At 47.0% G+C, this 26,289-nt stretch overlaps 1 protein-coding gene across 1 annotated transcript; it reads left to right on the top strand.

Moving 5' to 3' along the window:
* Window positions 1-1,051: 1,051 nt before the first annotated feature.
* On the top strand, window positions 1,052-26,040 carry LOC121327057. The gene is made up of 33 exons (XM_041270850.1): window positions 1,052-1,130; window positions 1,925-2,179; window positions 6,280-6,423; window positions 6,811-6,873; window positions 7,754-7,883; window positions 8,090-8,243; window positions 8,440-8,568; window positions 8,964-9,097; window positions 9,993-10,115; window positions 11,447-11,618; window positions 11,650-11,686; window positions 12,024-12,109; window positions 12,632-12,847; window positions 13,471-13,693; window positions 13,786-13,896; window positions 14,216-14,373; window positions 16,807-16,942; window positions 17,299-17,391; window positions 17,713-17,896; window positions 18,577-18,680; window positions 18,884-19,024; window positions 19,685-19,839; window positions 20,074-20,194; window positions 20,786-20,902; window positions 21,663-21,763; window positions 21,920-22,132; window positions 22,699-22,879; window positions 23,052-23,234; window positions 23,895-24,146; window positions 24,308-24,376; window positions 24,616-24,699; window positions 24,963-25,103; window positions 25,536-26,040. Exons 2-33 carry the CDS (start codon window positions 1,958-1,960, stop codon window positions 25,836-25,838), a joined length of 4,680 nt encoding a protein of 1,559 aa, XP_041126784.1. The 5' UTR covers window positions 1,052-1,130; window positions 1,925-1,957; the 3' UTR covers window positions 25,839-26,040.
* Window positions 26,041-26,289: the final 249 nt, after the last annotated feature.

Raw genomic sequence — 26,289 nt, 5'->3', positions numbered from 1 at the left:
TATTTGATGTATGTTTCTTTCATCGTGATTTTTATTATTATTATTATTATTATTATTATTTATTATTATTATTATTATTATTATTGCCTTGAGTCTTGCTAAATGTTAAGTTTGAGGTACATGTTAATGATCATATGGTTGCAATCTCATCAGAAAGTTACCCACACCCAACCACTGAGGTGCACCTGAATGGGTATAGCTTGAAGAGTAGAATAATCCTAATGCAAATAGTTTTACAAGGAACCCAAGACCTGAAAAAGGTAAAGGAGTTGTAAATGCATTCAAATAAAATGTACATATATAATTGACATAACATCACAGCTGTAGGTGTAGAATGTAAGAACAGTGCTAGCTTGAATTCTAGTCATTCTAGATTACTCTAGCAGGTGCTACTAGACTCGGGAGAGGTCGTCAGGATGAGGCGCCACCCGGCCCACAGGAGCACCTATGTACCCCGTGCTATATGAAAATCAGCTCGTAATACTCAGTGTATTAAAGCGCTAGGCTCTATTGTGCTATACAGATCTGTGTGAGAGACATGGTGTATTTACCTACGCGTGCATTACTGCATCTACGCCGCTGGGGTCAGTCTTGCACGGATGTCTTTTGCACTCGAGCCACAATTGAATGGTTTATTGAATGGTGTCTTCTTCAAATAAAGATCTCGTGGTATTTAGCTTCCTTATTTAGCAGTCTGCATGGGCTGAAAAAACAATGGCAGTCACATGGGAGCAGCAAAATGGGTTAAAACATATGCTTGCTGTATGAATCAGAACTAGCAGAACGCAAATCTGCGTACGTTTCTGTATTTATGTTTTAAATGTGGTATGTCCGATTGCACAGCTCCTCCTCAGCAAGTCATCTGAACCAGTGCGACGACCAATTCCATGATGTGCGTGTGTAAACTGCGTGAGAGAGATTGTTGCTTTGTCTGGTTGACTTACGGGAGCAACAGCGCGGTCCGTGTCCGATTGCACCGAGCTCACTGCACGCCCAGCCCCTCAACGCAAACAGAAGCCGCTCATCCCCATGACAACCAAGCCTGTTGTGCACTGTGCTGATATCACTGTATAACTATAAGGCAGCTCTGTGAAGCGCAGTAGTCTACATACACAGTGAAAAATAACAAGGTAAAGTAATCCAGTTTTCTAGTAATAATTTCTAGTCCAATAAAGAAATGCGTGTGTTACCGGTAATACGAGTGGCAGTTCTGAATCCGACAGGTTTTTTTTTTTTTTTTTTAATGATAGCAGTGTTTTTTGGTTAACCGTTTGATATGTGTAGCGTATCATAAATTTAATAACATGTAGAATGTAGCTACTGCTTAGTTTAATTTGCCACCCGCCGTTTGGACAACATTATTCTTTGCTGTCGTAATTTGTATTGTCTTGTAGTTGTGTTTGAAAAGAGACACAGTGAAGATTTATTTGTTTTCGTTAATCATATCTCATAACATTAGGCAACCCGCAAAAAGTTTAATAAAACAAAATATTTAAACTTTCCTTGTGTGGTTAAAGTTGAGTTTCAGTGTTCTGTGCTTCCTCAGCATTGTCAAGCTCAGCTCAGTGATTTACTCCTTCTCTTCAGAGGGTACACACCTGTGGTTATGTTATTAGGGTCCATTGCATTCCTGTGGTATCATTGATATACAAGTCCTGGTTTTAATTTAAGGGTCACTGTGTCGCACTAAAAGTTACTTGACGTTTACAAAGTAATAACGCCAAGATCCGCATCAAGATGCACAGCCTCAAATGATGACAGTGTTATGAGTGTCCGCAGTCCAGGATCTGCTCTCTACAGCCCTGGCTGCTTGTCATCACTCTATTTTACACAGGCCAGTGCCTTTAGAGAAGTGAGAGCCGGTGGCACGATTGCAAACTTTCTAAACAGACAGAACTCATAGAGCCATGCTCTTGCCTTGCAGATCCACAGGAGCACACAATAGGATAAAGTCTGAATGTCGGAATTGGGGGGGTTCCGGTGCCGGAACTGCAACATGACGTTCCGTTCCAGAAGCCTGCTTGATAAACACAAGGAGAACTTCTGCATCAGCAGCAAGATCGGGGACCCCTTCATCCTGAACCAGAGGTTCACAGAGTCCTGGGACCAGGGGGGTGGATACAGCAACTCCTGGAGAAGAGGGGGACCCAAGAGGACCCACACGCCTGATTTCCTTATGGTAACTGTGTACTTACTGTAGTATCTAGTCACGCTGCAAAAAGCAGCTTCACACGTTTAAGAGTCAATACCCTAGAAGAAGGGAGATGTATCCTTAAGTGTTGTACTTAAATGTAATACTTCAGGTGTTGTATGCAACCAGCACCTTGGAATATAATAAAGGAATTGTACACAGAAGATGTCAAACAACAAAATGTTGATTATGTTGTCAAATGACTCTCTTCTCACTACCTGACAGAGACCTTAAAGGATTCAATAGGGAGCAATTCAGTACTCTTCAATTAAAGTATTCACTTCTATATGCAAGGGCCCACATACAGTGCAGTTTGTGTAAGAAGGCAGGTAGCAGGTGCATTGACTTCTCCTTGGTAACTGCAGTAATCACAGCCCATTGGACGAGGTGCCTCTGTGTGTAAACAGATAGCTGTCCCAGGCAGAGCGTGCTGAGTGTACGAGGTGCTCTGTGTGTGTAATCAGATAGCTGTCCCAGGCAGAGCGTGCTGAGTGTACGAGGTGCTCTGTGTGTGTAAACAGATAGCTGTCCCAGGCAGAGCGTGCTGAGTGTACGAGGTGCTCTGTGTGTGTAATCAGATAGCTGTCCCAGGCAGAGCGTGCTGAGTGTACGAGGTGCTCTGTGTGTAATCAGATAGCTGTCCCAGGCAGAGCGTGCTGAGTGTACGAGGTGCTCTGTGTGTGTAAACAGATAGCTGTCCCAGGCAGAGCGTGCTGAGTGTACGAGGTGCTCTGTGTGTGTAAACAGATAGCTGTCCCAGGCAGAGCGTGCTGAGTGTACGAGGTGCTCTGTGTGTGTAAACAGATAGCTGTCCCAGGCAGAGCGTGCTGAGTGTACGAGGTGCTCTGTGTGTGTAAACAGATAGCTGTCCCAGGCAGAGCGTGCTGAGTGTACGAGGTGCTCTGTGTGTGTAAACAGATAGCTGTCCCAGGCAGAGCGTGCTGAGTGTACGAGGTGCTCTGTGTGTGTAATCAGATAGCTGTCCCAGGCAGAGCGTGCTGAGTGTACGAGGTGCTCTGTGTGTGTAAACAGATAGCTGTCCCAGGCAGAGCGTGCTGAGTGTACGAGGTGCTCTGTGTGTGTAATCAGATAGCTGTCCCAGGCAGAGCGTGCTGAGTGTACGAGGTGCTCTGTGTGTGTAATCAGATAGCTGTCCCAGGCAGAGCGTGCTGAGTGTACGAGGTGCTCTGTGTGTGTAATCAGATAGCTGTCCCAGGCAGAGCGTGCTGAGTGTACGAGGTGCTCTGTGTGTGTAAACAGATAGCTGTCCCAGGCAGAGCGTGCTGAGTGTACGAGGTGCTCTGTGTGTGTAATCAGATAGCTGTCCCAGGCAGAGCGTGCTGAGTGTACGAGGTGCTCTGTGTGTGTAATCAGATAGCTGTCCCAGGCAGAGCGTGCTGAGTGTACGAGGTGCTCTGTGTGTGTAAACAGATAGCTGTCCCAGGCAGAGCGTGCTGAGTGTACGAGGTGCTCTGTGTGTGTAAACAGATAGCTGTCCCAGGCAGAGCGTGCTGAGTGTACGAGGTGCTCTGTGTGTGTAAACAGATAGCTGTCCCAGGCAGAGCGTGCTGAGTGTACGAGGTGCTCTGTGTGTGTAAACAGATAGCTGTCCCAGGCAGAGCGTGCTGAGTGTACGAGGTGCTCTGTGTGTGTAAACAGATAGCTGTCCCAGGCAGAGCGTGCTGAGTGTATGAGGTGCTCTGTGTGTGTAAACAGATAGCTGTCCCAGGCAGAGCGTGCTGAGTGTACGAGGTGCTCTGTGTGTGTAAACAGATAGCTGTCCCAGGCAGAGTGTGCTGAGTGTATGAGGTGCTCTGTGTGTGTAATCAGATAGCTGTCCCAGGCAGAGCGTGCTGAGTGTATGAGGTGCTCTGTGTGTGTAATCAGATAGCTGTCCCAGGCAGAGCGTGCTGAGTGTACGAGGTGCTCTGTGTGTGTAATCAGATAGCTGTCCCAGGCAGAGCGTGCTGAGTGTACGAGGTGCTCTGTGTGTGTAAACAGATAGCTGTCCCAGGCAGAGCGTGCTGAGTGTACGAGGTGCTCTGTGTGTGTAAACAGATAGCTGTCCCAGGCAGAGCGTGCTGAGTGTACGAGGTGCTCTGTGTGTGTAAACAGATAGCTGTCCCAGGCAGAGCGTGCTGAGTGTACGAGGTGCTCTGTGTGTGTAATCAGATAGCTGTCCCAGGCAGAGCGTGCTGAGTGTACGAGGTGCTCTGTGTGTGTAATCAGATAGCTGTCCCAGGCAGAGCGTGCTGAGTGTACGAGGTGCTCTGTGTGTGTAATCAGATAGCTGTCCCAGGCAGAGCGTGCTGAGTGTACGAGGTGCTCTGTGTGTGTAAACAGATAGCTGTCCCAGGCAGAGCGTGCTGAGTGTACGAGGTGCTCTGTGTGTGTAATCAGATAGCTGTCCCAGGCAGAGCGTGCTGAGTGTACGAGGTGCTCTGTGTGTGTAAACAGATAGCTGTCCCAGGCAGAGCGTGCTGAGTGTACGAGGTGCTCTGTGTGTGTAAACAGATAGCTGTCCCAGGCAGAGCGTGCTGAGTGTACGAGGTGCTCTGTGTGTGTAAACAGATAGCTGTCCCAGGCAGAGCGTGCTGAGTGTACGAGGTGCTCTGTGTGTGTAAACAGATAGCTGTCCCAGGCAGAGCGTGCTGAGTGTACGAGGTGCTCTGTGTGTGTAAACAGATAGCTGTCCCAGGCAGAGCGTGCTGAGTGTATGAGGTGCTCTGTGTGTGTAAACAGATAGCTGTCCCAGGCAGAGCGTGCTGAGTGTACGAGGTGCTCTGTGTGTGTAAACAGATAGCTGTCCCAGGCAGAGCGTGCTGAGTGTACGAGGTGCTCTGTGTGTGTAAACAGATAGCTGTCCCAGGCAGAGCGTGCTGAGTGTACGAGGTGCTCTGTGTGTGTAATCAGATAGCTGTCCCAGGCAGAGCGTGCTGAGTGTACGAGGTGCTCTGTGTGTGTAAACAGATAGCTGTCCCAGGCAGAGCGTGCTGAGTGTACGAGGTGCTCTGTGTGTGTAAACAGATAGCTGTCCCAGGCAGAGCGTGCTGAGTGTACGAGGTGCTCTGTGTGTGTAAACAGATAGCTGTCCCAGGCAGAGCGTGCTGAGTGTACGAGGTGCTCTGTGTGTGTAAACAGATAGCTGTCCCAGGCAGAGCGTGCTGAGTGTACGAGGTGCTCTGTGTGTGTAATCAGATAGCTGTCCCAGGCAGAGCGTGCTGAGTGTACGAGGTGCTCTGTGTGTGTAATCAGATAGCTGTCCCAGGCAGAGCGTGCTGAGTGTACGAGGTGCTCTGTGTGTGTAAACAGATAGCTGTCTCAGGCAGAGCGTGCTGAGTGTATGAGGTGCTCTTTGTGTGTAATCAGATAGCTGTCCCAGGCAGAGCGTGCTGAGTGTGCGAGGTGCTCTGTGTGTAAACAGATAGCTGTCTCAGGCAGAGCGTGCTGAGTGTATGAGATGCTCTGTGTGTGTAAACAGATAGCTGTCCCAGGCAGAGCATGCTGAGTGTTGCTAGGACAGCGACAGTGATTGTGGGCTGCCATTCGTTTTATGTGAGTAAACAATGGTAACCAGCACCTTGATGGTTAGCATTGTGTGCTGTTGTGTTTCTCCCTTAAACACAAGTCTTACGTCTAGTCAATAAACTTGCCGACTGATTTACTGAGATTTTACTGTAAAGTTTGCGTTGCTGTCTTGAAGAGGCTGTTAATATTGCACACCCCTTTCCAGAGCATTCAGAGCTATGTAGCCCACTGCTATTGTCAAAGAGTCATTTAAAAAACAGCATATTTTTATTTTGCCGTTATATCAATTTCAGTGTTCAGAGTAGGAGAATTAGTGATGGGAAACTGAAAAATGCTCTTGTCTTTATATATTTTATCGTTCTTGTTCAGCTGTTTTGATCCCAGGCAAACTAGGCAGTGTGTCCTCTGAATAAGGCTTCCATGGAGTCAAGATTCAAAACAGATAGATAGATAGATAGATAGGTGGATATAGATAGACAGATACACAAACAGATGGATAGAGATGGATAACTAAACAAACACGACGCTGCTCCTGCCTGTTGAACTGATTTCCTTTCCAGCTGAGAGAGCAGAAGAACCATCTGCAGAGACACAGCCCCAGTGAGGAGCAGGCCATTGAGAGAGAGCGGGGTGCAGGGAGGGGGTACGGGCCAGAGGGGACCGGCTTGTCAGACAGCCTGGCTCTGAGGAAGCTCACTGACGAGGTACCAGGGGCAGGGGGAGAACGGGGTGCAGGGATGAGGTACGGGCCGGAGGGGGTACAGCGTCTCAGACTGCTCTCTGATGAGGTACCGGGGGCAGGGGGGGTAGTGGGGCGCAGGGACGGGACCGACGTCTCAGGCAGCCTGGCTCTGAGGAAGCTCACAGCAAGAGCAGTCTGATAACTTAATCTCAGTTGAAAACACGTCACACATACAAACAGCAAGAGCAGTCTCATAACTTCATCTCAATTGAAAACACAATGATACAAACACACACACAGCAAGAGCAGTGTGATAACTTAATCTCAATTGAAAACGTCACACACATACACGCACACACACATGGCAAGAGCAGTCTGATAACTTCTTCTCAATTTCATTGCTTTTCAGTTTCACAAGCTAAGAATGTCAATCCAGGAAAGCATGCCTGCCTTCCCAGCCTGGGTTCCAGAGGTAAGCATTAACCCCACACCCCTAGTTCTTAGCATTCAGCTCTAATCCCCAGGCCAGTGTGCCGGCCAGTCCTCATCTCTATTCCCCAGGCCAGTGTGCTGGCCAGTCCTCATCTCTATTCCCCAGGCCAGTGTGCTGGCCAGTCCTCATCTCTATTCCCCAGGCCAGTGTGCCTGCCACTCCTCATCTCTATTCCCCAGGCCAGTGTGCCGGCCAGTCCTCAGATCTAATCCCCAGGCCAGTGTGCCGGTCAGTCCTCAGATCTAATCCCCAGGCCAGTGTGCCGGCCAGTCCTCATCTCTATTCCCCAGGCCAGTGTGCCGGCCAGTCCTCAGATCTAATCCCCAGGCCAGTGTGCTGGTCAGTCCTCATATCTAATCCCCAGGCCAGTGTGCCGGCCAGTCCTCATCTCTATTCCCCAGGCCAGTGTGCCGGCCAGTCCTCATCTCTATTCCCCAGGCCAGTGTGCCTGCCAGTCCTCATCTCTATTCCCCAGGCCAGTGTGCCGGCCAGTCCTCATCTCTATTCCCCAGGCCAGTGTGCTGGCCAGTCCTCATCTCTATTCCCCAGGCCAGTGTGCCGGCCAGTCCTCATCTCTATTCCCCAGGCCAGTGTGCTGGCCAGTCCTCAGATCTAATCCCCAGGCCAGTGTGCCTGCCACTCCTCATCTCTATTCCCCAGGCCAGTGTGCTGGTCAGTCCTCAGCTCTAAGCACCAGGTCACATTTCCTCAGTCCTCAGGTTTCATCACTAGACCAGTCTGCTTTATCGTTGGGTCACAGAGTCAGTCTAGCTCTAACCACCCAGTCTCAGTCGAGTCTTCACCTCCAGACCCCTGGGCTACTCCTCCTTTTCCCTTTCCCTGTTCCCTTTCTTTCCAGGAGGAGGTGAGTCCTCGTCTACACAGGGAGTGGGAGCACAGGGAGCGAGTCCGGGAGATAGCGGAGACCCACGGGAGACACCTGGCAGAGATCCAGGCACGGAACAGGGACCTGGAGCAAAAGAGAGATGGTACTGGGATGCTGGGTTACTGGATACCTAGGAGACTGGGAACGTTGACTCGCTGATAGGGGGATGTGACATGTTGACTTTACAGAAGAATGATACTCTTTTAGAGATAGGAAAAAATGCCCTGTATCTGTAGATAAGTCTGTATCTATAATGTTGTTTTCGTTCTTCTCTCTGGGTTGGTTCTCTGATGGGTTTGGCTGCTGCAGAGATCCGGCAGAGGCTGTCGGAGCTGGCCACTCACGACACTGCGACGGGACACATCGAGACCATGCTGCTGGAGATGAGAGCACAGGAGCAGAGGAACCAGCTGGCCCTGGATGAGCTCCGTGAGCAGATAGAGAACATGCAGGCAGAGGCAGCGTGAGTGTGGGGGAGAGGGGGAGGGGTGAGAGGGGTTGCAGAGAGAGAGGAAGAGAGGGCACGGAGAGGGAGAGGGGACAGGAAGAGAGGGGGGCATGGAGAGTGAGAGGGTGCAGCGAGAGAGGGACAGAGAGAGGGAGAGGGGAATGTGTGCTTGTGAGGACCAATTCCAGCAATCACTGCTTCTCTTCTGCAGGAGCAAAGCAGAGCCCGTCACCAGCAGCTTGGCCAACACTGCCCTCCCCGTGGAGAAGAAGGACCCGAGAGTCTCCTTCAACACAATTCCCTTCACCAGCGGGAGCGGCACGCTGTCGTCCGAGATCCGGTACCACAGTGCTGGTCTTGCATGAGTCCGATTAATCAGTGTTTTTAAGCACAGTCCCAGGGAAGACACGCTCCCAGGAGCAGATCATTATAACAAAAACTATAAGTGTGTGTGTGTTCAGAGCTCTGTAGAGTGCTGCCCTGACCCTGTGTGTGTGTGTTCAGGAGCTGTGCAGAGTGGCCCCCTGACCCCTGTGTGTGTGATCAGGAGCTGTGCAGAGTGGCCCCTGCCCCTGACCCTGTGTGTGTGTTCAGGAGCTGTGCAGAGTGGCCCCCTGACCCCTGTGTGTGTGAACAGGAGCTGTGCAGAGTGGCCCCTGCTCCTGACCCCTGTGTGTGTGATCAGGAGCTGTGCAGAGTGGCTCCTGCCCCTGACCCCTGTGTGTTACGTTGCAGTGCCCTGCGGCTGGCTTACCTCCAGAGTGGAGGGAAGGATCCTGTGATCCTGGCCCAGATGCACGACCTGCAGGTGGAGGCTCACACCCTGGAGAGACCCCCCCAGAAACCGGAGCCTCGGGACAAGAAGAGAAGTGTGTGCTGCAGTCTTTGTGCCGCTCTCACCTGTAACACAAACACTGAGTCATAAAATCAGTGCAGTCTGCGTCTGTGTGCCCCTCTCATTCGTAACACAAACACCGAGTCATAAAATCAGTGCAGTCTGCGTTTGTGTGCCCCTGTCAGCTGTAACACAAACACAGTCATAAAATCAGTGCAGTCTGCGTTTGTGTGCCCCTGTCAGCTGTAACACAAACACCGAGTCATAAAATCAGTGCAGTCTGCGTTTGTGTGCCCCTGTCAGCTGTAACACAAACACAGTCATAAAATCAGTGCAGTCTGCGTTTGTGTGCCCCTGTCAGCTGTAACACAAACACCGAGTCATAAAATCAGTGCAGTCTGCGTTTGTGTGCTCCTGTCAGCTGTAACACAAACACAGTCATAAAATCAGCAGAGCACCTAACTAAAGAAATATAGCATATTTTTTCTATTGCTGTATTACTGCTTTTCATTCCTTTACACTCATGACTCATCTAAAACCCTATTGTTCCAGCTTCATATGGTGCTGACACAGTCAAAAATACTTGGTAATCATTTTTATTTAAAGAAAATAATAATTACTTACTAAGAATTACATAGAGTTCAAGGGAATTACTTTTATTTGACTTTGTTTTCTTTTTACTAAATTAACAAACATTTCTCAATTGCTTAAAATTTCTGAATTACTGAATTTAGTAAACATTTAAAGCAAGTCATTTCTGATAATTTAAAATGATTGCACAGTAATTGAAATTACTTTCATATACTATGAATTTGTCCAACCTACAATTATTTATTATTCTTTTTTTTTTAAGTACATCTATTAATTACTGAGTGTGGAAATGCATCTGTCAGTGTAACCCTGGTCTGTGCCTCCCCTCCTCTCCCCAGGACCAGAGGCCAGTCACCGGGCTCTGGACTCAGAGCTACTGACTGTGGAGATGGAGAATCAGCGTCTGGAGGACGAGATCCTGAAACTGCAGCTGCACAGAGAGAAGCGCAAGGGGGAAGAGGGTAGGGCTTTACTGCTTAAACCCCGGTGAGCCAAGGCAGGGTCCCGGGACACCCCCCCCTGCTTTAACACACTGCTGTGCACGTGCCGTCCCATTGAAAGATTCTGGTGCAAACGTCTCTGTTAGTGTTGCTGTGCTGTATTTTATACTCGCCATGTTGAATCCCATCCATTACCTATTGTTACTTCCTGCTCAAGCTAGTCTGTTTTATTGGTGTGTTTGGAATCATATTTAAATGTGAAGGATCCCTAAGTTTACTCTGCAAATAACCTTGGGGGGGGGGGGGGGGGTCTCTGTTTACTTTTTAAGCTCGTAAAGTAACAGTTTACACTTACTGCATGAGAATTTCCTTTGCTAATATTACCAACATTATACATCACATATTTTGTTTTACAGTCTACAGTATACTGCATATTTTGGGGTCTAGCACAATTGTCCAGCGCTGTGCAGGCTTTTTGAATTGGGTGTTTTAATGGACTATGGTTATGTCGCTGTCTTCCCAAATTCAGCTTCTTGCCATGAGCCGTTTATATATTATTGTACTGTACAAGGCAACCTTAATGGAGTAGTTTAAAAGCATGCATAACTGACACATCACAATGTTAAAAATGATTTAAACTAATTATAAATCGCATTGGTTCTGTATTTAATAAAGCGATTGTTTGAAAGCTGCTGTTTTGCCTCTTTGTTTATATGAGTTAGGAGCCTCCTAAAGGGAGTTACGATAATAAAATACCAGAGAGCTGTGCCTGGCTCACCCAGTAGAGCAGCTTAGCCTTAGAGGAATCGGCTTCAAATCACTTCTCTCAGCAATGTGCCGTCATTCCAGTTGTGATGCTTGTTGAAATTCATTTTGGATGCTGTGTACTGTAATGTCAAGTGCAAATGCTGCATTGTTTTAATTTGGGAGCAGGCGAGGGCTTGAACGAGCGCTCTAGCAGAGCATTCGCTGTTGATACAGAGGCAGTGAGGCAGACAGTGTGGGACAGAATTGCCTTAATGTTGTCAAAATACAATACAATACAATATGAATTTGAATTTGCATAAAAAAGCTTCAGAATTCAAAGGCAGCTAATCTCAGCGACAGTATCACAATTAAAATACAGCCTTAATCCCCCGCCACTGCAGAAATACCAGTATAAGTGTCTTCTGAACGCTGAAATCAATCTTTACAGTGCTGCAGTGTGGCTAAGTCAGACAAACGTTTGGCCAAAAAGTTTTTATCTTTCCTGTTATGTTGGGCTAACTTCTCCCCATGGAGCATCAGTGGAAGATGTTATTAATAAACAGAGATCCCCCCCCCCCCTCACCCTGCCTGCTTTGCGCTTCCAGAGCTCTTGGGCTCGGGCCTGCAGGAGATGCAGAAGGAGCACATGCAGCAGATGGCTGTGCTGCAGGCAGAGATCGAGATCCTGAAGCAGAAAGCAGAGAGGACAAGAGCCCCCGGAGGAAGAAGAACACCACCACCCCTACTCCCACCTCCACCCGCTCAGGAGGTCCCGAGGTGGGGGGGTCTACCCTCCCCCCCCGGGGGGCCCGATCCACCAGCCAGCCTACCGACCTGGCGCCATGGTGAGGCCAAAGCTAGCATCTCCACTTCCCGTGTTTAACATCCAGAACTATTAAAGACTCATAGAAATACATAAAGGAACTGAACAGGTTAATAACAATCATCCCGAGAGTTAAGACTTTGAGATAGAAGTTGCATTAATATTTCTAGGGTTGGCTGGTATGTAATCTTTGATTCTCTGTGATTCCCTGGCCAAACTAAACACTTAATAATTACTGAACATTTTTTCTTTCCTTTACTGCCATACTGTAATTCAGTCATGATCTCCTGGGCTCTGTTGAGTCTCAAGGCGGTCGGCTTGGCTGACTCTGTCTGTAATGACCCCTCTGTGTTTCACAGGGTCACACGAGGCCGCAGACTCCCTTGATGGGGAAGCATGTGCTGGATCCTCCTGATGCGCTGGGCCCTTCCCCATACGACCCAGCGTAAGTTATTTCTCCTGATCTGCTTTCTGTCCATTCGGCAGTGGGGATTTTATCATTCACCTCGTTCCAGTAATCATCCTTATACAGCTACAGACCACTGCTGAGCTAGAGACTTTGGCTCTATTTGAATGCTCTAAATAGTGGCAAATAAAGGTATCTCTTTTACTCTGTATTAACCCTGCTGGTGTCCCCCCACCACCATTCTTAGCATCACTCACAGCAATAAAGATTTGGTGGACAGAGGTCCGGTTCAGTACCGGCGACATTTAGCTATTATGTTTAGATCATTCAAATAAATCCTATTGTCTGCTGCTGTTTCCCGGCAGTGGTGATTTAATGTCCAAGTAGTTATAGTTACTTTACAGTAGATTCTAAATTATCGAGCAAGGTGCCTCTTCTCTCCTATAGGAAACAATCTCAGGCTCTGCATCACACTACCCCAGCCACAATAAAAGCAGCTTTACAGACTGCAACGGCAATCTCAGTGGCGCTCGCTCGTTTGTTCCCCTTCTTTATTTGCAGCGCCGGGTTTGTGATATTTTACGACTTCCTGCTGGGTCTGGAGCCCTCGCTGCGCATGGTGCGCTTGGTGGTCGGTTTATACAACAACGGGCAAGAGATGGGCCGGCCCACCCCACTGCCAGGGGTGCACTGCGAGGTCGGGGGGGCCCTGCAGTACGTCACGGAGGGGTACCCCGGGAACCTGGCTGTGCTGTCTGTCAAACAGCCCATCCCCAGGTGAGATGGAGGTCAGGGCTGGTAACCTGACGTCTTAGGTCTGTGCTCTGTAAAAGAATCTTTTACTCTGATCTACAGTACTGCTCTTTTGATTTCATATCAGTGTAACGGGCAGTGTTGTGTGATCCACTGCTGTTACAGATTCTGTCCCGTCAGTGAGGTGAGCTTAAAAGCTCTAAAATCACGACTGCACACGAGCCCGGCTCTTTTGCATTGTGGTTAAGATGCTTGTGGTTAAGATGGTCGCTGGTTAGCACTCTGCCTCCTCCCTGTTACATAAGCATGTTAATGGGTTCAAAAAGACTGGAAGGGAATTGGTAGCCAAAAGCAGGTACATTTAAAAAAGCAAAAAAATATATATGTTTTGTGGAGTGTTTAATAGTAATTTCTTTTTTATTTTTTTCTTAAGTTTTGTTTTGTCAACTGTGCAGTTTTAGTACTTAGTTTTAATACTTTATAAGTATTAAAACGTGCATTTGAATCTGTTTTAAAATTCATGTATTTGTGAGCCCACTGGTCGTCAGTATTGCTTTTAGCCAAAAAGATTGGACAGCTCTAGGTATTACTGTTTCAGCTCTGCCTGGTGCACCGTCCCTATTCATTTGCTACCCTCTCCCCTGCAGAGTGAGACCATCGCCCTCTATCTCCCTGGTGGTTGAACTGCAGGCTTCGGGCGGGTTCGATGCCTATGGGCAGGAGATCCAGAGGCTTGCGACCCGGGGCTGGACTAAAATAGACATCTTCGACCATCACAACCAGGTGATCAGCGGCTTCTGGAAGATCCCCATCCGCGTTCTGCCAGTCCGGCCATCACTGACCACCGGGCAACTGAATGGAGTGCCACAGGTATGAGTCAGCCTGGGAATGCGGTACGTGATTGCAATTCCAGCATGCTGCCTGCCCGATAGATCTCTCTGTTGTGTGTTTCTCTGTCACAGGCAGGGGGTGCTGAACTATACCTGCGGGTGGTGAATGCGCGAGATGCGGACATGCAGTCGCTGGCTAACATGGATCCTGGCAATGCGCTTGCCTACAAATACCCCTCCATGGTACGTGGAATTGCAAAATGCAGATACCGTACTGCAACGGCAACACACACTTCAATGTGGCTTGCTGCTGTACAGCATTGCTGGTGTGGATGGAGTCAGCCCCTGTTTTGCCTTATTGGTATTATCAAAATAGCTTTGTAAATTCAGATGAAAAAAGGAAAAGTCATTATGACAGGACAGTATTGGAACACCACGTGTGTGGCAAGTGGAAAGGTCCTTGAGGTTAGATGATGCATTTATTCAGTGCCATGTAGACAATGCTATATGCTTTGTTACTTGTTGTCTGTTGTCTTTAGCTGACGCTCTGTTTTGTTCACAGGTGGCTGCCCGCACCGTCGTCCGTGCCGAGAACCCTCCCCTTCACCACGCACCTTATCACCCTTCAACCAATCATTACCTTTCTGTCCCTCCTCACATTGATCAAACTGACCCTCCCCCTGTGGAGCCAGGCCCTGTCCAGCACAGAGCCAAGCAGAGGTGAGAAAGAGAGACAGAGCCCGCCCACGCCCCACCCCTGCTATTAAACACACGCAACAGGCTAGCTTTTATTTTTTCTGATTCAAAATAAAAGGTAGTTTTGTTGTTTCTTTTCACACAAGGACTAGGTTAATATTTAATGAAGGATTGACCCAAACGAATGCGATACGCACATTTCACAAAAAAAACCACAATGCGGCTGGCTTTCTGTCCAGACATGCTGGATGCTCCCCGAAGATAACCCCATCTGGTCCCCCCGAACCCCCCCCCCCATAGGGTATCTAGATAGATCTATATATATATATATATATATATATATATAGAAAAAGATATATATACTATATAATATATATATATATATATATATACATTATATATTATAAAAATAAAATAATAAAGAACTAGAATTAAATCCAAAAGCATTCTGTTTTAGAAGTGCTGTATGTTTTTCCTGGGTGGATTTCAGAGCCGCTGAATTCTGATCTCCTCTTTCTCACCTCCAGGGCTGATTGTAGTGTCTGACTCACAGATTTGCTTACTAGTCATGTCTTTCTTCAGTGTGATTCTCTGAAGCTCCTCCCAGCATGCATGATTAATCCTTTCTACCAGTATAGACCAATGCAACAGACAGAGATGCTTTATAAGAAATAATGCCAGGAGATTTCCTTGCAGAATACTCTGCTTTGCTACTGTTAGTTGTCAATTCCAGAGCGACCCAGGAGTTGCGCCCTGTTAGAACAAGGGGAGAAAGGGTTCATGTTTTTTCCAATCAAACTGTCCACACCCGCCCTCTCTGTTAGACTGATGAAGAGTGATTCCAGCCATACAGAGTGAGCTGCACTGCATGAAAATTGTTTACTCGTGTGAGAATCTGTGCAAACCTGTGTGAGGTGTCTGTGTGGCATGAGGGGATATTGGCAGAAGCATGAACTGGCTGCAAGCTACAGGTGCTGTTATAACCCATACACAGCCCTCACCGTCCTGCCACTGTAAAGCTGAGGGAACACCATGAAACTCTGTGGCTTGGGACTTGGTTTCAGGAGACTGGGTTTCGGGCTACTGCACTGCACATTGGGGGAGATTTGGGCTGTGATACAGCAAAGAAAAAAAATAGGTCTCCTGGAACCAGGTTTCAAGCCACTGTTCTTGAAAAAGTGGCTTGGTCTTCCCTCAGCTTAACTACCAGTAAGCTTTTTCATTAGTATCATAATGTAAACTACAGGAGTTTACAGCCTTGTTATGTAGAGCTGTCGTGCGACACCTGGAAGATAATAAGGCTTCCTGTGCCTGTAGTTAATAAACACTAATGTGTTCCCTGGCCTGAGAGCAGCTTCTTATCCCAGGTCCTGGTGAGATCAGTAAGAGACTGTACTCGCACTCCATGATTTTCATGCAGTGCTGGACTCTGTCTGAGTGGAGGGGTGATTTTCCCTGTCCCTTTGCCTGCTTGGGTTTCAAATCTAATAATAATAACCTGTGTTTAAAAGGAGATGTAGGTGCAAGTGTAATCCCAATAATGGGATTCTTTTTCGATTAGTCTTTATTTTCTTTTCCTGATTCTTCCGTTGATTGTTTTTATAAACGCGGTGGCGTTCTTCATTAAATGGTCCCACACAGTGCGGCGGCTGCCTCTCCTTGAACTGTCTGTGGCTTCAGGTAAACAATCCCATTATCCTGAACTCTGTCACGCCCAGACCACGTGCAGCACAAGCTGAAAATAGTCCAATTACTGTGTGTAATGTAATTGCAATGGTTACACCCTGGGAGGACATGTTATTTACATACAGTGCCAGATCATTGTAGAGTAAGTGTATACATATTTGTATATTTGTATTGTGTGTGCAGCTGTACTATGGTTTTGACTTGTCCCTTTACTATGAGAATTCATACAGCATGATAACCACGATGTTGTATTTTCAGAATGGTTTTCAGTGTATTACCTCTAAACCCTATTGTTATTTGTGGTTGTTCAGTATGTGAGCTCTAAGGAATCTTCCTGTACTGTCCCTCTCTGTGTTATGTTCCTGTGTTCTGGATTCTTCCTGTAGAGTCATGCCCACTGTCCCTCTCTGTGTTCTGTTCCTGTGTTCTGGAATCTTCCTGTAGAGTCATGCCCACTGTCCCTCTCTGTGTTCTGTTCCTGTGTTCTGGAATCTTCCTGTAGAGTCATGCCCACTGTCCCTCTCTGTGTTCTGTTCCTGTGTTCTGGAATCTTCCTGTAGAGTCATGCCCACTGTCCCTCTCTGTGTTCTGTTCCTGTGTTCTGGAATCTTCCTGTAGAGTCATGCCCACTGTCCCTCTCTGTGTTCTGTTCCTGTGTTCTGGAATCTTCCTGTAGAGTCATGCCCACTGTCCCTCTCTGTGTTCTGTTCCTGTGTTCTGGAATCTTCCTGTAGAGTCATGCCCACTGTCCCTCTCTGTGTTCTGTTCCAGTGTTCCAGAAGTCCAGACTGGGGCTGCTGAAGAGCCTGATGAGAAGAGTGTGGGCTTCATAGTGGACCAAGTGAGTGACGCGCCCAGTGGAGACGGCAGCCTCAGACTCACTGGGTACAGCCAGCGAACAGGGAGGGTAAGAGCATAGCTGGGGTAGCGTGGAGTGCCACCCCTTTTTATTTAACAGTTATTTAGCAACCTTGGAACCACCTAACTTCCTGCTTCTTGTTCATATATATATATATATATATATATATATATATATATATATATATATATATATATATATATATATTATATATATATATATATATATATGACGTTAGTAACTGTTTGGAATGATTTGATTCCAATAATGCTGTATTGCGGTCTACGTAAATCTTGCTTTGTGTTAGTGCTGCACTATTGAGATGTGCCTGTGCTGGTCCTGCCTGCGGGCACACAGTGAATAAACTAAACTATTGTGCTTGTTTCTGATGCCACTTCCTGCAGGTTATCTTCACCAAGCACTCAAGCATGGTATGCAGCACCTCCACAGTGAAATCCAGCATCAAGCAGGGCTGCTTAATATTCGGAGAACAGGAGGTGAATATCAGCATGGCACCAGTGCACATACAAGTCTGCCAGCTGGCTTAAACGGCAGGCAAAGAACTCAGGTTTTTGTTTGTTATCAGAATCCTGATTGTTTTTCTCCATTTTCTTAAAAATTGTTTAAAGTTTAGGGCTGATGTATGTGTATATCATCTCCAGTCACTGACATAAAGTCTATAGGCACTGATGTTCAATGCCATGCCCCCCCAGGTGGTTCATTGTGTATCAGTTAAATATTGAATAAAAGACGCGTTACTGAACGTGCCCCTGGGTTTTTGCTGGCGCTGTGGGAGTGACCGTTTCGCTTGTCCTCAGGTGATATTCCGTGGCATCGAACCCCAGGCAGACATGGTCCTGATTGTGCGTTTCTATCACTGGCCTGGTGGCAGCGATGCCGCGGCACCGTGGCACGGGGACGGGACCCTGCAGGGCCTGAGCGACAGGGAGGAGTGCGCCGTCGCCTGGGGGACCCTCGCGCTCGCCAGACCAGCCGCCCCACGTGAGTTAATTTGCTTTGAATGCTGATAGATCATTAGAACCGCTGCTCCAGTCAGCAGTAGAGGTGTAACGAATGACTGTGCGTGTCGAGCAATCGGGATACTTCTTTCTTTACATGATAGATGGCATTGTGATGAAGGTATCGTTTGTGTCAGGATGCAAGACAAAAAAGCACTACAGAGATCAGTGTGGTTCACCAAGTGGTGCTGAGTGAAGAATAGTTGTGTTTTCTAGTTAGTATGAACACATACTGTCCATTGCTTGTTTAATTTTTGTCTTTTAACAAAATGGCCATTTCATCTTATTGTGCTTCATATAAGTAGCTCATAGGAACATCGCAGGTATCATGATGCATATCTATCAGAAACTACATATCATGATACGTATCGTATTGGGACTTGCATGTTGTGATGCATATCGTATGGGATCATGCATATTGTGAAGTATGGTATCCTGACATTAGTGTATCGCTACACCCCTGGTTAGCCGGGCTGCTCCTTTGGCTTAGTGTTCCTATCCTTGGTGTCCTGGGATTCATCCCTGCTAAGGGATTTATATTCACTGAAAGGCAAGCAGCAACATTGGTCTCTATTGACAAAGCTATTTAAGCATGTTTTATAGTCTGACATGTTAAACGTACAGAGGATACTGCAAGGCTGGTATTTCATATCTCCCTTGCAGATCAGCGCTCCAGAGGCTGTGCGGAGGTGGTCTGGAACAGCGGCACACATTCTGTCCCTCTGTATCATGTGCCAGCACCCCCAGCCATCGGCCTCAATGCACTGGTAAGTTAGTTAATCCTGGAGCCACTGAGCTTTTAAAAGCACGCAAAACATGTGGGTTTATAGATGTGGTCACAGAGACAAGGCACTTCTACTCCCACGCACTTCTGTATTTTTCAACTCCACCTCTTGACAAGCACAGCCTCATAGGTAATCACAGTGCAATTACAGGTCCTTTGTTACCAAGGTTCTGTCTCTGATTCCAGCCCGGTGATCGGCTGGTCGAGGCCTTTGAGCCGTACGGGACCGCGTCATTGCGTCTCCACATATACAGCGGAAGAAGACCGGAGTTCCCCTTCCCCCCAGAGTCTCCGATCGACACGCGAGTCTACCAGGAGTGGCCCGATGTAAGCAGCTGTAATATTGTCATAGGAGCTGAGGATACAGCTTAAACACACAGTACCGCGGACCACTGATGACTACAGTCTCCAAACACACAATACCACAGATCAGTGATGACTACAGTCTCCAAACACACAATACCACAGATCAGTGATGACTACACTCTCCAGACACACAGTACCACAGATCAGTGATGACTACACTCTCCAAACACACAATACCGCGGACCAGTGATGACTACACTATTCAAACACACACGCAGTCTCTTGGTGACATTGTTTTACTGGTTCAGCCAGACTGTTATTGGTAAACTCGTGCAACTCAGGACCAGAACTCACAAGTGTATTACATTTAGACTCTTATAACAGTTTGTTCTACAAACTAGTTTTTTATGTTCGTTTTTCAAGTTTTACAATTTTTTTTTCTAAATCTCTTTTAATTTTTTTTTTTTTTTTTTTTTTCAAATCAAATTCTGTATTAGACTGCTGTTTAATTTAATGGTTTAATTGTTCAATTCCTATAGAAATGTGAATTGTTGTTGCTGTTCTGGCTCCACATCTACAGCGCTTACTAGGCAAGCTTAAGGAGTCAGTACGGAATTAGCCTGGTTGTGCTCAAACAGTTGTGGCTCAGACAGCCTCTTCTCATTCCTCTGCTCTCTTTAGACGTCGTTCGTTTACCGGCAGCGAAAGCGCGCTCCCTCCCAGCCCTTCGTCTCAGGGGACGGGATTGACCTGTACATTGACGGGGCTCGCTTCCTCCCGGACTCTGTGACGCTCAGCAGAGTCACCGGACGCATCTTCAACAGGAACTATAACCAGTGAGTATTGAGGAGGGGCCGCAAACCAGAGACAGATGCACACAATGTGATCTGTACGGTTTCAGTAAAGCGTGCTGTTTGATTGCTTGAGTGATCTATCGCCTTGTCAGCATGTGATCTGTTTTGTTTTGCTCGGACCCAATGGCTGTTCTTTGCTTCCTGATGGCAGAGGCTGGAGAAGCTGTGGCTTGCCCACCCTCTTCCGGTTCTCAGCATCTTCTCGTTTATTAACAGAATCGGTCCCGACATCTCCACTGGAATCGACCTGAACAGCAACATCTTCGAGCCATTCTATAACCACTATGTAGAGGTCCGCAATCCCACAATGCCCCCGTCAGCCACTCTCTTGCTGAAGGTACGAGGGAGCTGCCTTTATTAAACATGTCAATACAGTGCAGATCTGCTCTGCCAAAGCATCTCCTTCATAAGCAGTGGGAGCAACCAAGACTGTGTTGAGGGAGGGGTTGGGGTTAAGGTCATCTAAATATTGTTGTAAGATCTTCAATAGCTACAAATGAGAGAGCCTTGCCCAAAAGCACCTCTTAACCTTTTAGGGTACAAGGGGCACATGTGTCCCACGAATAAAATTACACTAACTTTCTTATTTTTGCAATGAGGTGCACGAAACAGGGTTTAAAATGTACTCCTTTCATCCAAATGGTCAGTTTCCTCATTGTGATACTCGAGTTGTCTTCAAATGTATTTTAAGAAGAATACGTTTGAACAGCTACTCATTTCCTTGAGTAAAGAGGAGAATGAAAGGTGATGTTTTGAAATCCTCACACTGATGAATGGAGTTATTGAAATACTTCTCAAAGGCAATTCCGAGCACAAGCAGGATGATCAGCACGCCCCTCGTCTGTGTATGTCTGTAATGGAGATGAGGATGTGATGAGATGAGGAGCGGCTGTCCTCCTTCACCCTCTCGGTGTGTTTGTTCACCCAGGTGTATGCTGTGGACCGCTTCAGTTTGAAGCTGGTGCTGATTGGCTGGGCTGCCCTCAGTCTCTTCGTGGAGTCAGGTAGTGAAATCCAGCCTAGTGTGGACACGGCAGGAGTTCAGGTAACATAAGAACATAAGAACATAAGAAAGTTTACAAACGAGAGGAGGCCATTCGGCCCATCTTGCTCGTTTGGTTGTTAGTAGCTTATTAACACAACCACGAGGCTGAGCCTGCAGGGAGGGAGACTCCTATTGCACAGCAGTTTCACCCAGTCCAGGCTTTGATCCGAGCATGATCGGCCCCTGTATATAGGTAACAAGTTCAGGTGTGTCTGATTAAACTCATAGTAAAACCAAGAATGGGTCAGACTGTCTTATTTCCATCCCTGCCCACTATGTTGAAGATGCACTGATTGGCCTAAGACTGCTCCTTCTGGCATTATCCATGATAAACGCTTTGCCTGCTGTGCTGGGGGACTAAATGCTTGAGCCGTTACCACCCTCTTTCAAAGGAAGATCATGTCAGCTGACATCGTAGACACAGCTCTGAGGACCACCCCTTATAAAAATGCACCTGTGTAAATTTGATAAATAATAATAAAACCCTCATGCTTTTCCCATGGTTATACACTATGCATTTACCACAGTTTACCCTGGCTTGCCATGTTTATTAATATGCTTTACCATACCAGGCTATTATTTACAATTCTTACCTATGCATTACTATGGTTTCACTGTGCTTTATTACACTTTGCTATGCTTTTACTATGGGAAACTTTTATAAGGGACTTCATCATATATGGGGTTCTTCATTCCAACAATTCAAATAGATTTTAAGTGGAAGTCACCCAAACAAAAATCCTTTTCTTTTCTTTCTCAGATCTCTTTGAATGAAGGGGCCCATCAGCTCAGACTGTACCACCGTGGGCCGGACCCTGACAAGCCTTTATCAGCCAGCTCTCTTGCAGCAGGGGGAGGGAGGTGAGAGGGTTTGGATAGGAAGCGTACTGCACATGAGAAACAGTGTGCTGGCATTAGTGTGTCTGTCTGCCTGTCTTGGATATGGTTGATTTGCTTTTATATGGGTTGTTGTATATGGGTTGATTGCTGTCACATGCCCTGCCCTCCTTTGTGCAGGCGTGTGCCCTGCGCCTCTCTGCTGGTGAGGCTGGTGAAAGCTCCGGTTGATAAGAACCACCGAGCCCTGCTGAGGAGCGCAGTCCCCGAGACGGACTGGGAGAGACTGGGGCTGTTCCAGCCGAGACCTTGCTACTCCGATGGGGTTTACTACTCCGACACAGCCAAGCCGAGCCAGGGGGAGGCCTGCCTCCACAGCGCCATGACCAACAGGTAGGCAATGACCCGAGCCTTCAACAATAATCTTCCTAACACCCCTCTCATCAGCACAACGACTCTGTCTCCTGTTCCTAATGAGCTGCTTGTTTTTCAAGACTTTATTCCCACTTCGGGAACCCTGGTTTTGTTTTCTTCATTGCCGAAACACTATAGTTCACTTTGTGCGTTACAAGGAAGATACTATGGCTGTACATTTACGTCTCGTTCTGCACTTAGGAAAGTATGTGGGGTCAGGTGGGGTCCTTTTCCCCTTAACGCAGGAAGTGAATGGGGAGAGGCATCCTCACAGAAATGAGGCATAGTAAGAAAAATAGAATCTCAATGATCCGAAATGTATGTTCGAGACACAGTGTGGTGAGAGTATGGAATGGTTTACCAAGACACATTGCTGAATCACTGGGATCCTTCAAGACCAGCGTTGACAAAGATGTGGGAACAATAAGCTTCTAGGAACCGGACCTCTGGTTTGTGAATGTCCTTCTGTTCTTGTGAGCCCTTTCAGAAGTGTGGCAGTTCTCTCCATGTATGCAGTGTCTGATCCAGGGTGTTCCTCTCTGCAGGTCCGTGGTCCTGGTTCGAGAGATCCTGGACCTGATAGCAGGGAGACGAGCCCAGGAGCTGGGGTCGGATCTGGAGATCTCAGAGTGGATCACAGACAAGCTGAACCGCATGATGGACAGCAAGCCCCAGCCCTTTGACCTGGACCACGTTTCGCGCTACCTTACCACCTACGGAGTGAAGGTGGGAATATCCAGCCATCGCTGTCTGTAAAATACTCCGTAGTGATGAAATTTAGAATGATTCAATTATATTTAAAGATGATTGGGTTGTTTAATGAAACACTGGTGTGTCTGTGTCTGTGTTGTGTCTGTGTTTTGACACTGTGTCTGTGATGCTGCTATGTATTTTGTAGGTGTCTGTGGACCGTGCCAAGAACCTGCCATGGCCAGCCTTCACGCTGGCTCTCTGTTCCTTCAGTCCTCCCGCTGCATTCTACCAGGGGGCATCCCGGGTCAGATACGACCGGCCAGCCTTTGTGGATAAGCTCGATTTCAACAGCAGCCAGAGCTCCCCCGTGTGGCTAGATGGATTTAAGGTAGCAGACATGCTTTCAGATCATTTCTCCTACTTGGCGTTCAGTTTATTCAGTAATGTTAAGATATTCATCCCCATTAAATGTACTTCCATGCAGATATTATTATTTATTTTATTTTTTTTGGTTCAGAGTTCGCTGAAGCACGTAAATAATTAGATTTTAATCACATGGTTCCCCTGGATTAAAACGTCTTCAAGGACTAAACAACTGGAAAGACTTGGTCCCAAATCTTTTTTTTTTAGTTGAAGGAAAAGTCTGGATTCATTATCAAAATGTAAACCATATCTGAGTTGCCACATTAATCTGAATAATGACTGCAATATGGGAACAGCCTTAGTAAATTATAAACCACATGTAAATCACAGCTGGGACACAGCAGAAACACAGCCACTCCTATAACTCTACCATGACTAACCTTACCCCTAACCCACGATGCATGTACCATAATTTACCCTGGCTTGCCTTGTTTATCAATGTCCATACCTCGCTGGCTTTCACAATGCTTACCTGGGCGTTCAATATGCTTTATTACACTTTGCTATGGTAAACTTTCAGAAGGGAAAACACATTACTAGCAATGTGCTTGTTTTTCCATGCGTGTGAATCAGATTTTGTTCTTGGCAATCCTCCCCCTCTCACATGACCCTGTCTGCTCCCCAGTCTTTTCCAAAAAGGATCCATGGTAAGTTCCTGGCTGTGATTGTGCATCTCCATGCGGTCTCGGTACACTCGGGCCAGGACACCCCCGGGAAAGAGAAGCGCGACAAGAAGGAGAAGCAGGAGGAGAGCGAGAGGGAGGTGTTGACCTACAGCTTGGGCGGCCAGGCCTGGACCGCCCTCCCAGTCTTCTCCAGAGGGTACTGCCACACTGGAGTCTACCAGCTTCCCCTGTACCAGGGAGCTCCCTCACAGGTAGGGTTATTGCTCTTTAAGGAAAGACCAGTGCAAGCAGTAGAGTAAATTAGTATCTTCGTAGCTCTTAATGCTTCTCCAACACTATGAATGGTAGCTAATGTCATCCGAGGAGATGTGTTTGTGTCGGGTATTTCAGCTGATTCTGTTCAATTTCTCAGGCTGCCCTAGCTGCCCTGTCGCAGGGGGAGTGCAGGAGTGTCCTCGGAGATCTGGTGCAAAAGAACAAGGTTGGTTTTACAGGCTCTTTACTGTGGGGGTCTTGATTGTCTGTATCGTTGTGTGAAACTGGAATAAAATAACTGAAGCAGGCAAACATTTCTACATTGTCTGGAATGACTGCGTGAAGTTAAGGAGGCTCTTGATCCTTGCTGACGGGAAAGGAAAAAGAATCGTCAAATAAGTTAACGAAGGAATGAAATACCACCTGTTTCTAACGTATAAAAAATGCTGTGTTCACGCTGCCCAGGTCCAGCGTCTGAATGGCGCGTCCGTGTTCGTACGGATCGCAGACGGCAGGAGAGATGAAGAGCTGGAAGGCCTCAGTGAGAAGGTAGCGTGGCTCAAGCCCCACTGTCCTCTAATGTATATGGATGCTAATGGAATGGGCTGGCATTTTCACATGCTAGACCTATTGCTGAAGATACTGTAGCTACATTAAAATCCTTTTACAAGTGTGTTGCACAAAAAAATCACTTGCATGCACGTGCGTCACACTCGTGCAAAAGTGTCTCACACAAGGGTCTCATGAATACAGCTCTGTCTTAGTAGATTCCAGTTTTTACTTGTGTCTCGTTTCTGATTCCTCCCGTACAGGAGACTGACCAGTCCTACCTGCCCCCCGATCAGAGAGACTCATACAATCTGGAGCCTGGCGGGGTGGGACTGTCCCAGCTCATCCCAGCTGGGAAATCACGGGACGAGTTCCCTGGACAGCTGGCAAACAGGTTCAGACAGGTGAGGGAGCTCTACCTTGCACGAGGAGAAACAAATCGGTTACTCTTTCAAACAATGAGTATGCCTGTGGTGCTCCACTCAAATTCATTATTAATTTGTGGCCACTTTTTTGTAGTATCCTCAGGACTAGAAAAAAAAAAGAAAAAAAAGATGTTGGTCAGATATTACTTTTATGCAATAAGAAAATTCATATGAATTAGCAGTCATTCTATTGACAGCAAGAGACAAATGTTTAATTCCTATTGGAATCAGCACAACCATACAATTTTCCTTTTAATTTGATTAGTAAAAGAAAAAAGCACATTACCGACAATGCTGTACCATGGGGCTCACATTCTGCTTGGTTATAGTAGTATGTGAATGTTTGTGTTGTGGTTGGAAGTGACCTTTTCATCTGAAAAGACAGTCCAGTGTAATGTGTTCCTCTTGCAGCTGGTTTACCAGACCCTGAGGAACACAGCTGAGAGCAGCACAGGACCAGCCCTGATGGAGCTGGGTAAGGATGGGGTGGAAACAGCTGCCCTGGCCTCCCTGCCGGCTCCACACCCCAGGACAGCAGACCTCAAACCCAACCCCACAAACACAGCACAGCTGAGCAATGCAGCCCCCCACATTCTCCAAACACCATCATTGAGGATCCCCAGATCGGAATCAGCTCAGCAACACCCCCCTAAACCCCCATCGGCACCCCCTCCCCCAGAACTGCTCAGAGCCAGGGTCCCCAGCTCACTGTGACCCCAAACTTATTCTGTTATTTATAAACTGTCGATCTCAATGAATGCCTTGTGTGTTTATATTTTACTCAAAGTAATGAGAATTTTTTTTTTCTTATATTAATCAAACCCATGCATGTTTGTTTTTGCTTCTCTGTAACGAGCAGTAGGGACTACAAGCTTACAGAGATATATCAAATATATATTTTCTTTTCTGGACCGTTATGGATCAGTGTGTAACGACACCAATACATCTATGCAGCTAGCAATGATATGAATCTCAACACATGGAGTGGTCCTGATGAGCTACTGACATTCTGCATATTAGGATCAAATCATTTAACACTCTGTCTCTACTACTTTGTTAAAAGCCAAAAATTAAATGAGGTATGTGTTCATGCCAACTGTAAAACACACTTCATTCAAGAACCACAAGCACAGTACTAATGTGAACATCACAATGCACCCAGATT

This window comes from Polyodon spathula, chromosome 14 (genome assembly GCF_017654505.1).
Source record: "Polyodon spathula isolate WHYD16114869_AA chromosome 14, ASM1765450v1, whole genome shotgun sequence".
Taxonomy (NCBI): Eukaryota; Metazoa; Chordata; class Actinopteri; order Acipenseriformes; family Polyodontidae; genus Polyodon; species Polyodon spathula.
The sequence above is the reverse complement of the archived record's forward strand: the minus strand, read 5'-3'. Positions and strand labels throughout refer to the sequence as shown.

Excerpts from the sequence above, each read along its gene's own strand:
- LOC121327057 (XM_041270850.1), top strand. The coding sequence starts at position 1,958 with ATGTCGGAATTGGGGGGGTTCCGGTGCCGGAACTGCAACATGACGTTC. Across the intron at positions 8,569-8,963 it reads ACGCTGTCGTCCGAGATCCG|TGCCCTGCGGCTGGCTTACC; the intron begins GTACCACAGTGC and ends GTTACGTTGCAG. Across the intron at positions 17,897-18,576 it reads CGCCAGACCAGCCGCCCCAC|ATCAGCGCTCCAGAGGCTGT; the intron begins GTGAGTTAATTT and ends TCTCCCTTGCAG.